The 22,036-nt window shown below is 45.7% G+C and overlaps 1 protein-coding gene across 2 annotated transcripts in view; it reads right to left on the reverse strand.

The window, feature by feature from the left end:
• Positions 1–1,812: 1,812 nt before the first annotated feature.
• Positions 1,813–22,036, reverse strand: part of Stard3nl (STARD3 N-terminal like) — a 36,140-nt gene continuing 15,916 nt past the window's right edge. Inside the window, exons 1-8 of one of the 2 annotated variants that reach the window (XM_051168226.1) lie at positions 21,398–21,474; positions 19,359–19,640; positions 15,702–15,779; positions 15,112–15,189; positions 13,022–13,075; positions 12,801–12,918; positions 9,758–9,853; positions 1,813–1,944 (exon numbers count right to left, since the gene is read on the reverse strand). In XM_051168226.1, coding sequence (XP_051024183.1) covers positions 1,886–1,944; positions 9,758–9,853; positions 12,801–12,918; positions 13,022–13,075; positions 15,112–15,189; positions 15,702–15,779; positions 19,359–19,562 — 687 coding nt within the window. In that variant the 5' untranslated portion in view covers positions 19,563–19,640; positions 21,398–21,474 and the 3' untranslated portion in view covers positions 1,813–1,885. Of the gene's footprint in view, positions 1,945–9,757; positions 9,854–12,800; positions 12,919–13,021; positions 13,076–15,111; positions 15,190–15,701; positions 15,780–19,358; positions 19,641–21,397; positions 21,475–22,036 lie in introns of those variants that run through there. The other variant, XM_051168218.1, reaches the window with a different exon arrangement.

The raw sequence follows: 22,036 nt of genomic DNA on the forward strand, positions 1-22,036 counted from the left end.
GTCCTCTCTACTCTCCTTTGCCATGAGTAGCCCACCTTGGCGCAGCGCAGCCTACCTGCCAGGGTCCTTGTGTCACTGCTGAGGTGGGCATACTCTCAGAACAGCGCCCAAGCCTGCAACATCACTGCTGTGTGCACTTAACCTTGCTGGCACAACACAGCCAATGTCGGAGACTCAGGGTCTGCCCTTCTGGGACATCGACAGCGAATTGGGAAAAGTGATTGGAAAAGCAGATGGTGATGTAAATCAGTTCATATTAATCTGAATGAAGGAAACATTCAGGGAAAGTGGCAGCAAGGCATCCACACGCCTTGCAGGTTAGCTTGTATGTAGAACATCAGACCGTTATTTCAGAACAAGATATTCCGGAAGATCCTACAAAGCACAGGACAGTAGTTTCCATGCCCCTCCGCCCCCCCCGCCACACCTCTTCCTTTTGTGACCCCACCACTCCTGGACAAATATATAATACAGACAAAATAAAATAGTCGTTTTGATATGTTGGATTTATTATTTTAAAATTGTATAAAGAGCACATGTGCATGAGTTTACAAGTGAAATGTAAGGAGTTACAAAAGAAATACAAAAGAAATCTGAGACATGAAACAAAAAACAACACATTCTGGGAATTGAAATAAAATGTTATGTCACTTACTATGAAGTTGTTATTTCAATATATTAAGCAGTCTTTTGATTCAGATGCAGCACAAGACCGAGTTACTCATTATCAGGTGAGACCAAGACTCACGGACTAGAGGAAGGAGCCACTGGCCACAGCAGGACCCACCGGCCACAGCAGGACCCACCGGCCACAGCAGGGGTGACGGGAGGAGAGGCGGGGCAATGCCCATGAGGTATCACCATAAATAAGTTCGTTAGCTCATCAGCAATCAGCAGTGAGCAGATCCCATCTCGGCTGTGCAGGGAAGCCCCATCTCCACCTGTCTCCTTGCATGACTTGCAGTGAGCGTTCTTCACACTTAGAGAGCGAAGACAAACAGAGCAGGGGTTGGAGGCCAAGTGCTGTCTGCCTGCCAGTTCCTAACTCTGTACTGAAGGTGGGCTGTGACAGACACACAACAGCATGATGACATGGGGGTTCATTTTAAAGGGTTTCACACGAAGACTAGTTCATGCTGACAGTTTTGCCTCTTATGGGTCCAGCTGTTGTGTGCTGTGTGCTGTGTGGTGACTGTAAGAAACACAGGGCTCATCTGCTGTGGCACTGGTTGGGCCAGTGGCCCATCTTCCTGCCCTTGCACTGTGAGCCAGTCTGCCACCTCTTCCCTGGTGGCTATGGCCAGAGCACTGCTGCCCTTCACTTGCTGCTTACTGTCCTTGTATGGAGGATGTGAAATGACTTGTCATTTGAAAACACTTGCCAATGTCCTCCCCACTGGTGCTCATAGCTTTCCTATCAGAAGTGCTAACACCCTTGAGATGCATCTCAGTGGGCCCTGGGGATAACTGGGTGGATCTGAGCTCAGCTCCCCACTTCATGCTGTGCTACCTCAACAAGTCCCTCACCCAGCCCCTCCATTCAGAAGTGCGACAGAGAGGTGACAGCAATCCCACATCTCACAGCATCTCTGACCTCAGGGTTAGGAGGTTGTTTCAAATTAAGCCAGCACTGACACTCCAGCTACGGTGAGGCTCTTAGGAACTCAGGTCCCTGAGGGATCTTTTAAGGTACACATTTACCACCCTTCACACAATGTGAAGACCTCAACCTGAACTCTTTGTTACACACAGACAAGCAGGACAAATCTGGATCTGGCTGCATGCTCTGAGACACTTCTTTTGAATCTACCCAGAGGGTACGTCTACACTTAAACACTTAGTTGGTACAATTTCACTTACAAACGCTTACTTCATAGAGTAGGACTCATAGTTCTAAAAGTGGTTTCTCACTCTCCTGTTTTTCCTCAGCTTCTTCTTCAGATCCTATGAGGTAGGAAAGAAAAGGAGAAACAGGGTCTTATTGTGTTACCATTACAAACTTCTCCATACAATGTAGTCATAAAATTCTATATAAAAGAAACATGTTTAATCCCCAAGAGACTGAGATTAATAAACGGCCATTCTAAAGTGTGACCTTAGGTTCTGTAGGGAGAAACTTCAAACAGTCCCTGCACCTTGGACTAGGGTGTGACAATGGACTCACTTATCTAACAGTCAGAGGTACTCACGGACCAAGAATTATTGTTGCTTGCTAGTCTTCATTTCCCTGTTTGCTAAACCATGTGTGTGTAGTTTTTAAACCTAACTTTGTAGGAACGGGTGTTTTGTCTGCATATGTGTCTGTGCATCCCAAGCATGTCTGAAAGGGTATTGGATTTCCCAGACCTAGAGTTAAGACAGTTGTGAGCGGCTATACGGATGGGTGCTGGGAATTAACTCCATGTACTCCGGAATAGCAGCCGGTGCTCTTAGCCACTGGTGCACATCTCTACCCCTCCGTGTGTGTGTGTGTGTATTCTTAAGTAAATAATATTTCATCTAAGCGTTTTTAGAGACCACAATGCAGGCTGAACTGGGGACAGCGATGGCTCCTCATGCTGAGGAAGGCACTGCCAGATGGTCATACCCTCCATGGACCACTGACTAGTTCTTCTGGACAGTCTTCAGCCTCAGGTTTCTCCATGACTGAGAAAGCTGTCTAACTCTGAAATTCCTTCCTTTGGATCTATCTTAAATGAAAATACTATTTATCATCAAGACTTTTTCTCTAGAGATCAGAAATGAAGTCAGAGCTACTGGTCTGAGTTATATTTCTGTGACATAACTCACACCCAGTTAGAACTAATTTATATATAACAACATGGAAATTATTGCAAAACCAAACTCATAACAAATAGTTTGTACATTATAAGCTTGCATATGGCAAAATTAAATATACATAAATGATAAATAATATAAAATAACCATATAGCACTTACATATCTTTGAATATTTCAGAATGTGCACAGGAAAGTGGCAGTAACTAGCTTTTAACTATTAACTTTTCTGCGTTTACGTAGGAAGTGTAGGCACAGTGGTGTGAAACCACACACACACAATTAGAAGGAAACACCATGAGGTGTGTGTGACTGCTGCTATTGCTCCATAGTTTGACGGACAGGTCAGTGTCACCTGTTTGTATGCGAGTGTGCAGCATTCTCATAATAATCAGGGAAGGCCTCTGGAAGGAAAGTGAGAAGACCAAGGTGCAGACAAGGAGGCAGCCACCTCGTGGCCTGCAGACACTGGGAGACGACGCGCTCACAGGTGCACATCTGTCTTTAGAGAATTCTACCCGAGAAAGCAGAGAACAAGCATGGTACAGGGGAAGGGATGGTGGAGCATCCTAAGGCTGTGCCTCATGTTTTAACCTCACAAACGTTAACCATTCAGGCGCCTGTGGGATGGGCAGGTATAGGTAGAGTGGCCAGGCTTCATGTCCAGCCCAAACTGCTCGCTGTACCCGACAGAGACTCTGTGTGGGCCAGCTACTTCCCTTCAATGCAAAGCAGCCTCAGAAGTATGTCCAGACTGAGCATTTCTGCTGCCAGGTTCAATTACACCCACCTGGCCAATGGCATTAGTAAGTATTTATGTCTTGGGTCTTCTACAACAAGCTCCATTCTGCCATGTGGCAGGGAGAGAGGCCTTGGGCAGGAGCTTAAACCTGACTTCTGTCTAGACACTGGATACCACTGAGCAGGAGAGAGTCCAGAGACTTCTGGGAAGTGAGGCTTACAAAGCAAAGCAAGAATGAAAGAGGCAGAGGACGGGGGAGTGCTGTGAAATTCTGTCCCCTGGGCAGGACATTTCACACACATAAACTCACAGCAGCTACTGTTACCTGAACAGATCAGGTGAGTTAACAATGGAAGGCAGAGGGGCATGGAAGGGCCTGCCCTAGTCAAGGAGCTTTTGCTAGCTGCTGGGAGAGAGAGCCAGTTTTTAGGGGGCTGTCCATGCCCTGGTAGGTTACCCCAACCCCACACACTCGTGCACATGTGGGCAGCACTAACTGCACGCAGGGAGTTAAAGGTAAGAGGACACGAAGCCAGAGGCAGAAGTGCTGGGTGTGCTCACAGGGACCTCGAGGGAGAGTGCAGTTCCAGCTGGCACACACATGGAGTCTTCAAAGCATAAATAAACATTTTCTTAACACTTAGTAAAGTTTAAAAACCAAGTTTTTGAATAAAGGGGAAAATATACAAAAAAGAAGTAGCATTGTTCCATAGAGAAGTGTAATTTTGTGGTTAATTTGCTAAAGTGAACATGTTCTTTTAGGGGGAAAAAAATCCAACTTCAGAACTGTGTCATTATACATTTAACAAAATGTATTAGTTTAAAAAAACACAACAGGCTAATGATCATTCTGAGAAAGAAAAAAAAAAAAAAAGACAAAGCAAACCACCTGTGCGCCTCCAAATACAATATTATCCAATCCAGGAAAACATAAAAACATCAATAATAAATACATTCAAAGGATATGTATAATCAATTGAAGAAAGCAAAGACAAGCATGAGGAAAAAACAACCAGAGATTGTCAACTGGCTCGGCACACTCACAGCAAACGGCTTTTAACAAGTATGTCGAGTGGGTTCAGTGGGGTCACTGCTCTGTTCATTGTTTCACAGACAAATGGAAACACCCAACATCAAGAGAATGTGTATGCAGTCTTGTATTTCTTCTGTATATTAAAAGTAACCAAAACATACTATAATCCTGAGAAATAGAAAACCAACCAAACAAAAATACTGTAATCTTAATTGAAACTTCTAGATAAAAGTCACAGGTAAATCCCTTTCTGACTCAGACTGAAGGTACAGAGCTTAGACATGTTCACAAGTGCACTACCATGAGAAGAGCAAACCCACAAACCAGGCTTAACTGGCACTAAGACACAACACACGAGAAGCCCTCAGGACAGGAACCACGTGACAGTGCGCTTCACGACTGTTGGCCCAAGGACAAACGCCTCAGCCTTGGTCAGAGAAGCTTCTTTTGCCTCCAACAGAGGTAAATGCAGAATCTCATGGCTGATCAGGGTGCTGAGAATAAGTGAGTGTTGAGTGCTCAGTCCTACGTCACCTCCAAGGCTCAGGGCTATCACGGGGAAAGGACAGACAGATGGGAGGACCCATGACAGGGCAGGAGTGTGAGTCACTCGCTCATGGATGGGATGTGGACATCACAGTAATGAACTCCCAGCACCTGCAGGTCCTACACAAGACTGGGAGGACACCGGTCAGCAGCGAGTGGGGGATGGGGCCACAGAGCCTGCTTCTCCCTGCGGAGCTCCTGAGTGCTGCCAGCCGCTGGGAAGGAGAAACCACTGTCCTCAGTAGTGTGGCCACAGCTGAGTTCCCAGGGCTCCAGTGGACAGCGTCACACTTGTGCTCACAAGGACTCTGGTTCAACCCAGAAGGTAACAAAACCAAACAAGAAGACAAAAGAATGGGAGGGGCATTTGTAGGGAGGAGAGGCATTCACACGTGTGGAAGGGGAAGAGGGTTGAGTGTGATCACATAGTGTTATGTAAATGTACAGAATTATTATAGAATTTAATTAAAATATGAAAACAGTGAAAAGGCCTGAGTAAGGTGGAGCAGGAATGTGGCAGAGCTGTCAGCACTTAGGGACGAATTAGGTAAAGCACAGCGAGCAGCTCTTCAGTGTTGTTAACTACCAAGAGCAAAAGTGTGCAAAGGGTACCTAGTGTTGGCAGAGCTCCATACAATAAAGCCAATGTTCACTGCTTTAAGGGTGTAAGCAGAGGACTGCGACGAGCCGCTTATGAACAGTTCAAGAGGCATCTACCACCCAGCACAAACAATCTTTTAAAAATCCATCCAAGAAAAAGACTAATGTCCAAACACATATGTAGCTGCACACAGCTTGGTTACTTATAATAGCGCAAACTTCGGAACCTGAAGTGCCAGTGACTGACAAACGGTGGTGTAGTGTCTGTCACACAGGAACCTGAGGCAGCTGAACGCAGAAAGCACACTGCGTGTCTGTTACCAGCACATGTCCAGGAGACAGAGTAGCAAGATGCAAAGCAGAGACACCGTGGCCTTAATTAGGACAATATGTACACACAGGTGCTAAGTGCAACCAGGCACAGTTTGTTGATATAATAAAATGGCCTAAAATTATCACTAGCCATAACCCAGTGGTAATTCCCCGAATGACCGCTGGGTGGCAGACACCACAGACGGAGGCCCTGCTTCCATCCTGGACAGCTTGGTGGGGAAGAGCTGCTGCTCTTCAAGTAAGATGAATTTAGTTGTAGAACTGAAAATTGTATGTACTTCTATAGAGCTCAAAACACCCACTGATTAATACCCCTGGGAATGAGTTTTTAATGCATTAAATACATCTCTATACAAAGGGTGAGCATCTAATTGAAGACCCTTCGGAGGGACAAAGGAATGAGGCAAGACTGCCACGGCAAAGCAGGGGGACAGGGCTCTCGGAACTTTAGTGCCTTTATTTTGACTGGCACAGAGGAAGTACTGCATGGTTTGGGGTTTCATTCACCCACGCAGCTGTCCACTGCACTGGGGTCAAAGGTGTTACACACGCCAGAAACGTGCTTCTCTTCTCAACTACCCCATCTTCACGCCCAAACTAGTCTGCATTTCAGACTAGACGCTTCGTAGGGGAAGAGACCTGCGCCGACCCGAGCATCCCACTCGGCCCTTTCCTGCTCCTTCCGCACATCCACCCGGTCACCCAAGAGGTCTGCTCTTTCTTTTTTCTGAGCAGGGAACACAGACATACAGGCTACTGTTGGACCAATCAGTAAGCTTTGTGGACACAGCAGGGTGATGGGCTCAGCAACACCGCCGCTAAGACGTGCTGATTTCTGAATTCCCACTCTAAATTTCAAGCTGTTCTTTCCAAAGAAAAGGTAACAATTTCCTTTAGTGTCCTTCTCCACTTTACTCCACCCCTCCCACAGACAGAAATCTAACATGTGCCAGGTACAGCTTAGCGCTGAGAAACAAGGCAAGCCAGGCAGCCCCAGTCTTCAGCACCTCCACCCTCTGCAGGCAGGCGGCGCTGCTCACTCAGCGTTAGGAGAACCTGTGTACAGAATGGCTCGCCAGTTTTAAGCACATTACCATCTGTAACAATTTCACTTTTCTCCAAACTGAACATCCAGATAATATGAACGTAACACAAGAAAGCAAGCTGTCTGAGCATCCATCTCTGTTCGCCACTACTGATACACATCTGGTGTCATAAAGCAGCTACCTAAAGGAAAATTATGGGGTTGTTTCTGTTCTCTCTGGCGGCATAACTCAGTGGTAATTCCCCCAAATGACCACTAGACGGCGGCAGACGTCACAGACAGAAGGCAGGCTGGGGAAGAGCCACTACATGGTATTACTAGCCTGCTAGGGCCTCCTTGTTCAGAAAACAAATTGGTACTGAGAAATTGCACTAGCCTGGGGAAACTAAGCTAAAACACTTACATTTGAATTAGGTTATAAATTTCATTTTTCAAAATAAGTCCTATGACAAAATATCTGACTCCAATACTCAATGAAGCAGTAAAAAGTTTCGCTTTTAACTCTGCTTTTATGGCTTTCAGACTAATATTAACATATGCCTATGACTTTCCCACTTCACACTGTGTTTGATCCCACAGCAACAATACACAGCGTGAGTAACCTGAAGTGACACTGCACAGGGCTGTGCCTTCCATCACTCTCCACTGTGCCTTCCATTAGCTCCTCCTGTCTGTTAATAGAGTGTAAAATGTTCCTTTGGTCTAATGTTGACACTACAACAATGCATCCTATAATTCAAGTTACATCCCAGGGGCAGAAATGGGCCAAATGACTGCTGGACACAGTAGAGATGGCACAGAATGACCCGGCTGTAGACTAGGACCTACAGGCCCACGGGTGCCCAAGCCAAGACAGCAGGAGGGCCAGCGGGCGGGGGAGGCAGGCTGGGGGTCTTGGAGCTCTAGCTAGAGGTATAGCATTCAGAACAGCAGTACGATGCAAATGGCTGGCGGGCCTCGGAGCTAAGGACAGAAAAGGTAGGTGAGAGGTGGACATGGACAGAGGGAGGCCAACAGAGGTGGTTTGGGCCAGGTCACTGAAAGCTTTGGGCAGAGAGCTGCCCCGGCCACTCTAGCACTTTCACCAACATGGGGAGTGCATAGCAGCTATGAGCATGGACTCCCAGCACTGTGCCCAGCACAGCACCCACTGTGACGCAGGTGTCCTCCTGTTCCATGCCTGCCTTGGTCCTCTCTACACCAGTACAGTAAGCTCAGCTCACAGAGTGGTTGTAAGACGGGACTGAGCCCTGCTGCCCTGTATTTCCCTGGTACCTGTAAAGTCCTAGCAACTTAAAACATTTTTGACATAGTATCAAAACAAACGTAAATAAAATCAAGCATTTGGGACAATCTTTTTACCTTCCCCACGACGGCTCTTTAGCCGTGTTGAAGTGTTCCATGCCCTGGCATTAAGGTCCTGCTGACTGTGAGCCACTAGACTATTCACCTGCACACGGCTCCATCCTGCACAACCACTACTTTGACTCTTAGGATTTGAACTCACTGTACCTTAATAAGCAGAATCATGCAAGTATTAGCCTTCTGCATCTGAGTTCCATTCAAGCATCCCAGCTGTTGTCTAATGGGTCAGACTTTAATTCCTTTCCAAGGCTATAGCATATTCTCCTGGGTGGATGTGTCACATTTTATGGGTTTACCTGTTGGTAGCTACTGTACACAATGCTATGATTACAGGGGCTCGTTGTGTCTCTAGAGTTTGTTTTCCTTTCTCTTGGACAGATAGCCAGAGAAGCAACTGTTGACTGACATTGTAACTCTATGTTCAATTTTGTTGGGAACACCAGCTGTTTTCTACAGCGGCTGTACCACTTTACCCTCTGACCTCTTGGACATATGGGTTTGACCTGTCCCATGTCCTCACCATGAGGAGGGGATTTGAAAAGCAATACTTTAACAAGGTACAGTGGTACCTTAGCATGGTCTTTGTATTTTTCCCAAAGACTGCTGGTGTTGACATGCTTTCACAGAGAAGTGGCTTTCTGCATGTCTTTAAAAAAAATTGTTTATTCTAGATCTTTGTGCACTTCTGGTCAGGCTTGTTGCTACTGCTATGGTGTCATGTACTGGTATTTTTAAGAGCCCCCTGGCCACTGTGACTGAGAAGCAAACCCAGCAGCCGTGCATGAGGTCCTGGGAGACAGTAAACCAGGAGGAAGGACCCATGTTTGGAACTGGTGTGACTTGAAGCAGATGGTGCAGGCGGAGAGGACAGGCTAACCGACAGCCTGTGGATGACAAGATGCAGCTGTGAGACAGGGAGGCGGTCCTGAGACACTTCCTGATCAGAGCAGCTGGGTGGAGCTGCCTCTCTCAGCTGCAGGCAATCCTAGACGAAGGCTGGGTGAGGGTGGGAGGGGGACAGATGAAGGCTGGGTGAGGGTGGGAGGGGGACAGATGAAGGCTGGGTGAGGGGTGGGAGGAGGGCAAAGTGAAGTGTCCTCCCTTCTGCCTTTTTTCTAGGCCATGTATCGCAAGCTCCAGCATCCATGACATTCCATGACCTCTGCCTTGCCACTGGCCTCCAGGGAGACTGCGTTCTGAGTCCTACACCACGGCATGCTCGGGTCTGATACTCAACAGACTGGGAAATAGGGCAGGAGAGGGAACAAATGAGGGGTTCAAAATGGCCCAAACCACAAACTTCAGTGAGTGCTTACCTGCTTCAGACTCAGGAGGGGAGTAAAACTGACCATCAGAAAGTCCTGCAGGAATGAGAGCCGCCCTCTCCGATGCATCCTGAACTAGCAGGAGTCCTGGGAGGGAAAAAAACACAGATGCTAAGACTCACATCACATTCCTGGCAAGATTAACTGTTATAAAACAGTATTTCAATACATCAAATAAACTATTAGAAAAACAAAGTACTTTAAAAATCTTTCACCCACCAAATAAAAATTTCATTAATAAAACTACACACTAGCCCTGTGAAGATTAAAGAAAAACAAAAAACAAACAGTTTTAGTAATCATTTCCAATTACTCCTGGGCTCAGTATTCAGAGAGTCAATCCCTGGAGGATTCTCACTTCTCTATAAACATCTACAAACTTCAAAAACAAACATGAACTAAAATCAAAACTGAGCTAGCATGAACAAATGGTCTACCAACTAGACGTGGTTAGGGAAATGGCAGATGACAAATGTAATGCCCACATGGCCTTTTACCAACATACAGAGAAAGCTGTAGACAATAAAGTGCTCTTTCTTTAATTTACTTTTTAAATATTTAAAATAGTGTGTGTGTGTGTGTGTGTGTGTGTGTGTGTGTGCATGCACATGCTCCAATGTGCTGTGTGTCTGCATGTGTTAAGAGTATGTGCATGTGGGTGCAGATGCTCACAGAGGCCAGAAGAGGGCATCTTGTCCCTGGGAGCAGGAGTTATTAGTGTGAGTCACCCTGTTCTGACGCTAGGAACCAAACTCAGGTCCTCTTAAAAGTAGGACATACTCTGAACAGCGCTCGCTCTCTCTCTCTCTCTCTCTCTCTCTCTCTCTCTCTCTCTCTCTCTCTCTCTCTCTCTCTCTCTCTCTCTCTCTCTCTCTCTCTCTCTCTCTCTCTCTCTCACCCTGGTGTTTATTTACTTTTTCCAATGACAATAACAATAATAATAATAATAATAATAATAATTATTATTATTATTATTATTATTATTATTATTATTATTATTATTATTATTATTAATTAAATAGCAAAGCCAAGTGACCAAACGTTACACGAGTAGGAAGGCCATCTGTTCTTGAGACTTTTTTACTGAAATCCGTCTCAGTGTTAGGAACTGTGGTAGCAAGTACCTGGCAGCACAGCAGGTACCACGCATGTTTCCTACGTGCCACTACAAGGAAGGCAAATGGTGCTTTAAAAAAAAAAATGTGTTCATGTTTTAACATAACAATGAGTTTATTGCAATGAACTCACAGATAGCACGCAGCTATGTGAGCACAGCCGCACAGACGCTGGCGCAGCCCTCAACTCTACTCCTCCCCTGAATTCCAGAGTCAGGCCATTCCGCAGCCATGGAGACTCGCTCGGGTTTCACACGTTCACTATCAATTATGTTTATGCGCTTATCCACCAAAAACAGTCAAAACTAACGAGACAGTTAACTCTGTATTCTTCCCTGAGTCATGTACCTTTACCTGCATTGTCCCTTCTCAGCACCTAATAGTACCTTTGCCTTTCCTGTTCTTGCTACATGTTATATTGTACCCATGGGTAGATGTGTGTGTGTACACACACACACACACACACACACACACACACACACACACACACACACACGGCAGAATGTAGGCAGGAAGAATGTTTTTCCCCACATTGGGTGACTTGGCTTAATGTTCACTTCTGAAGTGGCTTGCTTTTAAATGCTGATGTAGTTGGGTATGTGTGCCTATGTGGGGTGTGCATGTGCCACAGTGCATAATCAGAAGACAATGTGTGAAAGTTGGTTCCCTGCTTCTATCTCTCCAGCCTTTTTATTCAGCTTTATTAAATATTGTGAAATTGGTTAAAAGCTCAGTCATGTGAGCACTTGATGTTTTCAGCAATGATCAGTTTGGAGTTTATATACAATAGAGAGTGGCCTCCCTACACTGACTTGGCCCACCCCTTCTCAGCTGGAACAAAAGACACAGAATGGCAGACGCATCTTGGATCACTGTTTAATGTGCTCTGCAAATTCATTCTTGACTTAGAATTTTTAAAAATTTTGTCTGTTAAGGAAGTTTTTCAAATAAAACTTTATGTAAAGCAACTCTTGATCCTGACGCTTCTGGACCTACAGTTATGTTCAATTTTCTACAGAACACAGGATTTTTCTCCTGTTGGGACACACAAAGCCAGCTGCTGAAAGGGTCCAGGAGGTGTGTGTGTGAGACAGAATGCCGTTCTACCCTGGTTATGACCCACTGCCCTCCCAGAGGGGCGGGTAGCACTGTGTCTCCATTAAAGGTTGCTTATAGATTAGAGCCCCAGGCCAGTAAGCAGCCACACGGCTCCTGATGGACCCGCTGACCTCTTCCTCCTTAACACCCTAGCACATGGTATCCATACCATGTGGTCATGTAGTAGCTTTGTCAGATCTGAGAAAAAATAGTGGCACATGTCACTCAGCCACTCAAAGGTAGACAGTGGAAGGCTGAGTGAGCAAACACTGCGAAAGCTTGAGTTTTCCTTTCAACTCCAAATGAACCCTCATGGTCTCCGTGTCAGGCACTTAACTGTTCTATTTGTGACCCATCCTTAGCCTGCTGCATACACAGCGATACAGCACTTTGCAGAGCCACTGGCTGCTTTAAAACTGCTTCTTGCACACACTTAGGATTGGTTCAATGCTCTCTGGCCCTGCAGACACAGTTCTGTTCTGTATACATGCTTATTGACCTGAGGATCATTTCAGTGAGCAAGCTCAAGCCACCCAGGGCGAGCAACACAGTGGCTCCTCTCTGTTACTTTATGAACGTCTGTTCAACCCATGGCCAAACCTGCTAGGGGGCGCCTGGCCCAGCAGCCAGGGAGAAGTCCTTCGAGTCGCTATACACTCACAAGCCCACCCACTCTCCCCTCAGTTCTGACACAGCCACCGAAGAACAAGTGCCCAGCTGCCTCAGTTTGGGCCCCTCAGCTTCTCTCACAGTAAGAAGCCTCCTTGGTTCCCCAGTGTGAAATGTACACGCCTGGGAGGCTGATAGTAACAAAAACTTACTGTTTTCTTCTTCTGCCTCTTGAGGTAAGACTTTGAAATCCAGGAACCATGTCTCAATCCAGGCGAGTATGAATGAGATGATGGGCAACACATAGCCGAATGCCCCTTGAGAGAACAGCTAGAGAACAGAGGTGTTGAGGGAAGCAGTCACCACCAGCTCACACAGCGGGGAGGGCTTCATCACGGCAGACAATGACACAGAGAAGGAGAGCCACACATACCTTTGAAAGGATCACTTTTGCTAATAAAAAGGCACTGGTCACTGCTGTCGTCAACTGCAAGACACATAATATAACACTCGTCAAACTGGACACTTCACACTGTGAGCGTCCTTCCCCAGTTAGAAAGCTGAGCTAGAGCAGACAGTGCCGGGGCACACTGTGGCCAGCCTTGTGCCTTCCCACACTGTCTGTGCTCTCCGCAAACCCATTCTGGACAACATGGGTTTCCTGAGGCGTGCAGTCTGGGTGGCTCTACACAACACTCCTCCTCCTGAACTGTAGATGAAAGGGCCCGTGACACGCACAGGCAGGGCTCTCTCCTGGGTTACGGAGCCCAGAGCAAGGCCTTCACCCTGAGCACTGTTAGCCCTCCTCCAGCTGAGACATCAGCATGGCGAAGCCTGACGAGAATAAATGGCAGAAATGACTGAGGTGACTGGCAAGGTGGAGGCCAGGACACGCGGAGTATTGAGCAGGTACGTACACATGCCAAAGTGATTTATTAAGAGAAAATATTTTACTATCAGACAATAATTTACTGTAGAGGTTGACACCAATTGCTCTTAGGTGACTTAGCTGATTTCCCCTCCCTGCAAATAATTTAAATAATCAGAAACAAAAACTGGATTTGATACATGAGGCCTTTCCTTACTTAGACTGAGATGTCTAAACACAGGACCAATGAAACTAAGCTGAACTCTATCTGAAAATGAAAGCAGGTGCTTTATTGTGACCCACTGCACACCTCTTTCATACCAAATACCAAGATGGACAGTCTGGCAAAATGAGTCTACATGGGGACTCTAGACAGAATGTTCCAAACGCAGAACGTGAGGGAAAACCAGGAAGGTATGATGATCCAAAACTACCACATCAGCAACAGAGGTGCGAACCAGGCTTGCTGCGCTGTCAGCTCACCTTTGAAATGAGACTCCGAATGACAGAGGGTCTGACCTGCGCCTTGTGGAGGGCGACACAGGCACAGGCAGCCCTGGATGACGGTCTTGGGCTCTAACTTTCATGAGCCCAGCCCGAGAGAGCTAGTGCTGGATTTTAGCTTGCTCCTGAGTACCTCCTAGTGCAAGGAGCTCAGCAGCTCTGCCCCGCCCCGTGTCCGCCTCACGAGGGTTGTGGGAAGGGATGAACAACACCCAGGACACCCATGGACGTGGCCGAGACCATGCAGGCAGCCAACGGACTCTAACATTCAGTTTCTTAATATTTACCAAAAATGAACAAAATGAGCCCGGCCTTGATGCTAGACACAAGGAGAGAGACTGGGGGAGGGGATCCGCTCACGTGGAGAAGCCAGAGGAACAAAGGGAAGAGCATGGCAATGGCTTTTCCCTCCTTGACAGCTGGCCAGCATCACTTGGACATGTTGGCGTTTACAATCATTTCGCAGATGGACCTCTGAGCGCATCTGAGGACATCTCCAGAGAGCTTAATGGCCGAGGAAGGACCCACCCGACCCCAAGTGTTGGCAACAGCTGGGCCGGGGTCCAGGGTAGCAGAGAGGAGAAGGTGGGCTGAGCTGCAGCTTTCATCTTTGCTTCCAGACTGTGGATGTCATGTGACCAGCTGCCTCGCACTCCATGTTCGCCTTCCTCTCTGTAATGAACTACACCTCAAACTGTGAGGCAGCAAACTCTTCCCTTCCCAAGCTGCTAATGTCACTTCGATGAGAAAAGTAACTAATGTAGACTGTCGTTGGGTGGGGACTGAGGGCGGGGGAGTTTATCAACAAGATAAAGAGCTCCTATCACTGCATGAGCGAAGCAGGTTCTAGATATCTCAGTTGGAGGCACCGCGCTCCACTGCTATCAGAAAGATGACCAGGAGGACAAGGAGAGGCGTGGCCAGTGCTTCCTCCTGGGCCTCTAGACTCCTCTACAGACCATGCCAGCTACTGCGGCAACTGGTTTCATTGCAGTAAGACCCTGATAAAGTAAACCCTTAAAGTGTGGGAAGAAGGGGACTTAGAAAAAAATGGTGAAACTAGAGATCATTAAAATCCTGTCTCCTCTCAGCACAGCCTGTGTGAGCACCTGGCCGCAGCCCGGTGGGTGGTGACCCACTGTTGCACTCACCGCTATTGCCCACCAATGACGCAATCTGCACACAGCATATCCAAGTATCAGCACTTTGAATCGAAAAACTGCCAAAAGCTGAGGAGAAATGGTAAGAAAAGTTATGTGAAATACATAAAATAAATAAATAAATAAATAAAGCAGCTTTGGTTTATTATCATTTTCCTGACTCAGTTGTGGACAGCCCAGAGAGGCTCAGATCCCAGCCTGCCAGACTGTGCAGAACTGCAGCCCTAGATCCTTCCAGCAAGTGCTTCAAATCAAGTCCCTATTATCAATATAAATAGGAAAAAAAAAACAAAACAAAACCAGCAGAGAGCGGGGCCAGCTCTCGGTCCCGGGAACCAGGGCCTGTCAGTGTGGCCTAGTTCAGCCAGGGAGGCGATGAGCGTGAGGAGAGAGAGCCCCTGGTCTCTCATTTGCCTTTTCTTTCCTTGCACCACCAGTTTCTTATGAGACAAAGAACACTTAGTGGGCAGGGGATTCAACAACGCGGTCGGTCACTGCTCAAACGAAGGCAAAACGGCGCCGCATTTCCGGCCCTCGGCTTCCATCTCACTACGTCTGAATGAAGATGCAAAAGCGCTTACGAATATATCAAAGTAAGAGGAGTAGTAGTCGTAGTGAACCACTTCCTTCTTCAGGGTGTTCTCGATGCCCCCGTTCACCTAGGAGAAGCAGAAGGAAAATGAGAGAGAGAGAGAGAACAGGACAGTAAGCTTTCTCTAGACTTCCTGCACTCCGCCTTGGAACCCACAAGTGCTCAGTCAGTCTGATTTAATCTCACAGATTTCAGGAGGGCCAGGGACCCCGATCTTACAGTAGTTGTCCCCAGGGCTAGTTACCGTGACATAGGACACGTGTGCCAACGTTTCCTGTGGCTGGCTTTGTTTCAATTTGCTCTTGACATTTAAAAGTTTGACACTCTTAGAGATTCAAATGTATTATTTTGTAAAAAAGAACGGGTTTGACCTACAATCCTGTGTAACACAGGTACAGCCAATGAGGACAGCAGAATCCAATAGGATAAACTTTTTATTCTTCCATACTACCAAAATGAATTTTAAACGATCTAGTTCAGAATCCCACTGATTAAACTAGCCAGGGAACATATATATATATTCATTCAAGTAGGGGCCATGTTTTAGGCCATTTATGCCACCCAGGAGGGTGCTCTATGCTCTATAGCCTGGGGCTGTGGCTCAGCCTAGTCAACTCAAGTTTCTGATTACAAATGCAGTCCTAACGGACAGTCTGGAAAGGGACAGAACAGTTGACCAGGCAACGGGGAAGGAGGGGAAGTGAAGAATGGTTTCCCAACGCCGCACGGCTTTCCGCTTAGAATGGAAATGATCACATAGAAAGGGAGGTCTTAGCATTTGCTACAGGAATGGAGGCAAAGCACGGACACTAGTCTGTGCCTCACAGCTCTTGAGAGGTCAGGGCTCTGGGCGGTGAGTGTGCATTCGCTATAGACCTACATGGCTGTTGATCTACATACAAGTGAAACCAAAGAGAAGTCATATGAAAACAGCCACTTAGCCTGATGCTGTGGGTTGCAGGTTATTTGATCACAGTGTGAACCCCGAGGTTGTATACTAGAAAAAAATGTTTCTAATTGTAGTATGGCTCATCTTTGATCCTAGAGCTGTTTACTGTAAACAAGTACCTGTGGTGTGGTCCAGCCATAGCACACACCTTTAGTCCAAGAGCTAAATAAAATAGGTCAAGACTGAGGACGAACCCAGCCCCCAGGGACAGGAAGTGAACCTAAGTAAACAGAAAGGAGGGACGCTGAGTTGAGGGTAAAATTGAGCACCGGGATTTTGTTTTTCAAGCAACATTACTTAGCTCTTGGATTAAAGGTGTGTGCTAGGGCTGAGCTACACCACAAGTACTTGTTTACAGTAAACAGAAAGCTCTAGGATCTAAGACTGCACCACACCATAATTAGAAACAGATTTTTCCAGTACACAATCGCAGGCCTCACAGTGTCATCAGATATCCTGAAACAGCTGTCTCCCTGCAAACTACAGAAAGCTGCCACCAAGAATACTAAAGGAATGGTTACTTCCAGTGGTTGAGGCAAAGAAGGTTCTCCACCTCAGACATCTCCTTCTGGCTCTACTTCCTGGGTACACACTGGCCACAGGAAATGCTTTTCTTTGCTATCTGTATGCACTGTATCTTGACTCTGCATTGTTTATAAGCAGAGTTCTTACAGTTTGTGTCTGAAACTCAAACCTGAACTTAAATCCTTATTTCACAATCCTAGGTTCAGGGGTCCCCAAAAAGACTAACTATAGTTCAAACAAAATCTCTTTCCAATCATCTTTCCAGATCAAACTGAGCATCCCGTATCTACATATCTGAAATCTGAACTGCTTCAAAACTCTGAGATTTTCTCTAGATACACATCGCTGCAAGTGGGAACTTCCACGCTTGACCTCACATGAAGAGACTCATTCAACAAAGAATGTAAACTGGCCATCATACCATGTGAATAAAGTATAAATAAATAAATGTGTCAGTAAGTTGGGTTTCGTTCTCAAAATATCTTGCTATGTAAGTAATCTAATACCCTCAAAGTCTGAGGCACTTCTAAGCCTGGCACCTCAGGTAAGAGACGGTGTGCTTGCTGTTCTGCGCGCCATAGTCAGAGCAGTCTTAAAGACTGGGGCAGATACAAGCTGGCTTTTAGCAAGTCTGCCACCGCCTCCTGAGCGTGCCCCCGGGTGAGTCCTTTCTTCCTAGTCAGGCACTTGAGTGGCATTCCTTCACCAGCTTCTTTCTGACTCTGTGTGTGTCTGCCAACCTGCCTCCAGCTTAACCCAGCTGCTCCCCACTGTCACGCTGAGAACCTACTCGGTGCTGGGCACCGCTCCAAACACAGGAAACACCTGAGCAGTAAAACAATGTCTGTCTTCAGGTACTTACCACTGAATAAAAAGACAACAACAAAGAATCACAAGACCGAGTGACAGAAGAATGGTGACATGTGGACTGACATCAGCATGACAGGACCCCACAACCTACAAGAGGCTACAGGAAATTAGTATTTTATGCGAAAGGAGCCCTCTATAGAAGTCTTAAGGCAGACAGGAGCCTGCCCCAGTCTGGAAGCAGGAGGCCTGCGTGGCTGACACATGACGTGAAGCACTGACAGCCAAGGAAGCCGGTGGCAGCATAGAGCAGCCTTCCAGAAGGGCCTGGCTTGGGGGTGGCGAATACAAGCAACCAGACCCAACGCTTTGAGATATCTGGGTTAACGGAATGCATTATTACAATAAATTTCACCTTTTTATTTTAAATTTATTAATATACAACTAGAGAATTTAAAGTAATATGTTAAAGTTTATATTGGATTTTTATTTTGATAGTACTTATACAGATAATTATTGGGAAACATAATTGCAAAGTTCTCCAAATTATTCTAGAATTTGCTCAAGAGAATATGAAGAATAATCTCTTTTTCAAAATCTTAACCAAGGGGTTTAAATAGCAGATATAATATAGCAAGCATATTTCAGAAGCATATTACACATATATTTGAATATTAAAAATTATTTTACATATATGAGCATTCTGCCTACATGTATGTCTATGATCATGGGTGTGCCTGGTGCTCTCAGAGGCCAAAGAGGGATCAGATCTCCTAGACCTGGAGGTACAGATGGCTGTGGGGTATCATGTCCTTGCTTAGAATAGAACCTGAGTCCCTACAAGAACAGCCAGTATTCCTAACCACTGAGCCATCTCTCCAGCCACAACGTTTTTTGTTTGTTTGTTTGTTTTTAAGAGAAAGAGCTGGTAAACCTTTATCTAAAAAGACCCAAGAAATAATTATTTTTGCTTTTTAAGTCAGGTTTTCCTCAATTACTCAAATCAAAGGAGAGACACAGACGAATAAGTCTGTGCGCAGTCACCGGAGCTGCGTCCTAGAGAAGCTTTATAAAGACAGAAAGCTAATTTGTTCAACAGGCTGTGTACTTCCAGTTCTGTGTTATTAAGCTAAGAACCAGGAAATCAAATCTCAAAAATCACAGACGAAGTGAATCTTAAGTTTCCCAGATGTGTTTCACACACTAACAATAGAAAGTAGGAAAAGCTTAAATCTGCCAGAGACAGGTAAAGCATCTTTTGGAAAAATATGTAATTCACTCAATAAGACAAAATGAGAAAAGACATTTAAACTTTTTTTTTTTAAACTTCTGGGAAAGGAGAAGTTATGAGTAATATCAACTTACATTTAACTCTATTATCCACAGTAAAGTTACAAATAAGAGGTCAAAGGTGACAAAGAGACAGAAAGTCCTCCTGACATCAGATATGCCTTTCTTTTCCCTTCCTTCATAGGACTCAATCCTGGCCATGAGCTGCGCGGGGTTGATGGACTGGATGTCTCGCAGGGAAGCGTGTGAGCTCTGGCTCCCGGTGAGAGTGCTCTCCATGGCCTCTGGCAGGCGGTTCACCCTGGAGGAGGATGGAAGGAGTCTCCACCAACTCCACCATCCCTAGTGAGAAGCAGCCTGCAGAGAAGAGAAGAGAGCATCCACATGAGACGTTGTGTGCGGTCACACGACCCGGCACCCTCACGACTGGGAAACTTGGTCTCACTGAGCCACAGTGCTTTGACATAGACATTCATGTTTTGACAGAAGCAAAGAGGAAATAAAATAAGAAACATCACTTGCACTCAATATTACTGCTTGGATTAGAATGCCAATAAAGAAGAGAACGAAGTTACAGTAGGAAGCAGAGTGAGAGATCGGAACAGAACACATAGCCTAGCTATAGCACAGGCCCTAGTGAGGACTGCTTCCCAGCAGAAGGACATCCTGAACTAGCACTGCCCCACCTGCTCTTCATGAACAAGCATGCTTTCTGGGCATCTTCTTAGGATGGCAGCGTGTATACTCCCCAAAAGTTCAGCACTATGCAAATACCACACTGATAATTACAGAAGTTATGGTCCCATATAGGGGTTCCCCAAGACCTGGAGGGGTTCCCCAAGACCTGGAGGGGCTCCCCAAGACCTGGAATGTCTCATCAAAAATAAGACTGAAGATGAATAATCTAACTGAGAGGACTCCTCACGGATGAGGTGAGGTTACTGAGCAGAACTGGGGGTGCTCACTGCGGGGCGTTCCAGCTTCCCATCCAGTGGTGCCTCTCCCTGGGGAGGATCGTTTGTGCTTCCGACTCCACTGACATTCATGTTTTGCTTTGGCGATGAATGTGAACAAAAAGTTGGTGGTACTTGTGTCCAAATTTGTACACTTGCCTTTTTAATTGTCACATGACTGGCAGTGTCCAGACCAGCATCATTTTTAGGATGAATAAAACAGATTAGGAGCAGACTGCTAAGATTCCCGCCAAGGCTGGGAGGCTCATTGGGTCTTACTCATGTCCCATTCTCTTTCCTGACACTTGGCTCTACTCTCCGCTTTCCCACACTCAGGCAAAAAAGTCCATCCACACATTTATTACAATGTGGTGGGGGTATTTTATTATTTCCAAAGAAATTTAACAACATGAACTGTTATTTTAAAATATACCTCTTGCTATAGTGACTCTACTTTTAGTTATTTAAGGGAAATAAACCAAGCCACAGACATTTAATGCAACTGCTAGTCTACAGCACTGGGGGTCAGGAGGTGGTTGCCTTGGAGGAAGAGAAGGGCACAGTGACTAGGCTCAATGCAGGAGTGTGTTTAGGGAACTTGGTAAAGCTCTATCTTTTGACCCAAGTAGTAATAACACAGCTGTGTTCATTGGGTGACAAGCTATGTTCACTTGGTAGTTCCAGTGGAGTGTTGACTGTTAAAAAATGTTAAATGTTTTACATGCATTTACATGCACACATATGTGTAGTCTTTTAGTAAAATTAACATTAGAAAAATTTTATCATAAAATTTCTATAAGTAACCTGCTACTTAATGAAAGGAACAATTAGACATATTGTTATATGGAATAGCCATGTAAGGCTGATTTAAATGGACCCTCATGAGTCTTTATAATGAGTAAAGCTAACGCTTAGGTTATAAGAACTGCATTAAAATTCTTATGCTAAGTGGAGCACATTCGTGTGTATATATGACTATTAAGTTTATTCCTTAGGTCACACTCATGAAATATATAAGATGCTAGCGAAGGCTATCTATGAGTGATAGAGGTTTTTTTCTCCTTTTTCTTCCATTTACAAGTGTACTTGGGTACACAGTAAGCTTAAAACAGGAAGGATGAGTGCACATGCCATGCTGCTAGGACTCTGTACAGAACTGACCAAGAATGTATCCAGCTCTCTTTTACATCCCTCCAAACTGGGTGGCATCAGCCCACAGTGTTTGGGTTACTTGTCTCTTCACAAGCAGCAAACCAGCAAGACATTCTGTAGGAATCAACTTCAGCGTGCTGTGAAAAAAATGATGCTTTAAATTTTGAAAATATTTGCATAAGATTTCGTTGTCAATTAGGTCAAGAGCATCCTAGCTCTTGTTACAATTAGGTTGAGCAGACAAAGTATGGAGAACTTAACACAACCTTTATTTGTTCTGAAGCTCACAGGCCTTCAAATTCAGAGCTAAGCAACTCTTGCCTTGTGCACCTTGCTTTCAAACTGTGTTAGGACCAGGGCTGCCCTGTCTGTCGAATTCTCCAGCATTTTCTTGTCAGGAAAGATGAGCAGAGCACAAGAAACAAGCTGAAGCAGATAAACTCAGTTAAAGCCTCTACATCAATTATTTTTGTCCACGTCAGCCAAGCATGCTTCTGGATGGTTCACTAGAGCCCTGCCATGTCATCTGTACTGTCTTGGGTGCTTCTGCACTGTAACAGCAAGAATGAACATCTGCAAAAAAGAAAACCTATGGTCCACAACGTTGAAAACACTACCCTCTTTGTCCCAGGAAGTGTTGATGGTCTC

The sequence above is a fragment of the Acomys russatus genome, chromosome 3 (genome assembly GCF_903995435.1).
Source record: "Acomys russatus chromosome 3, mAcoRus1.1, whole genome shotgun sequence".
NCBI classification, from domain to species: Eukaryota; Metazoa; Chordata; class Mammalia; order Rodentia; family Muridae; genus Acomys; species Acomys russatus.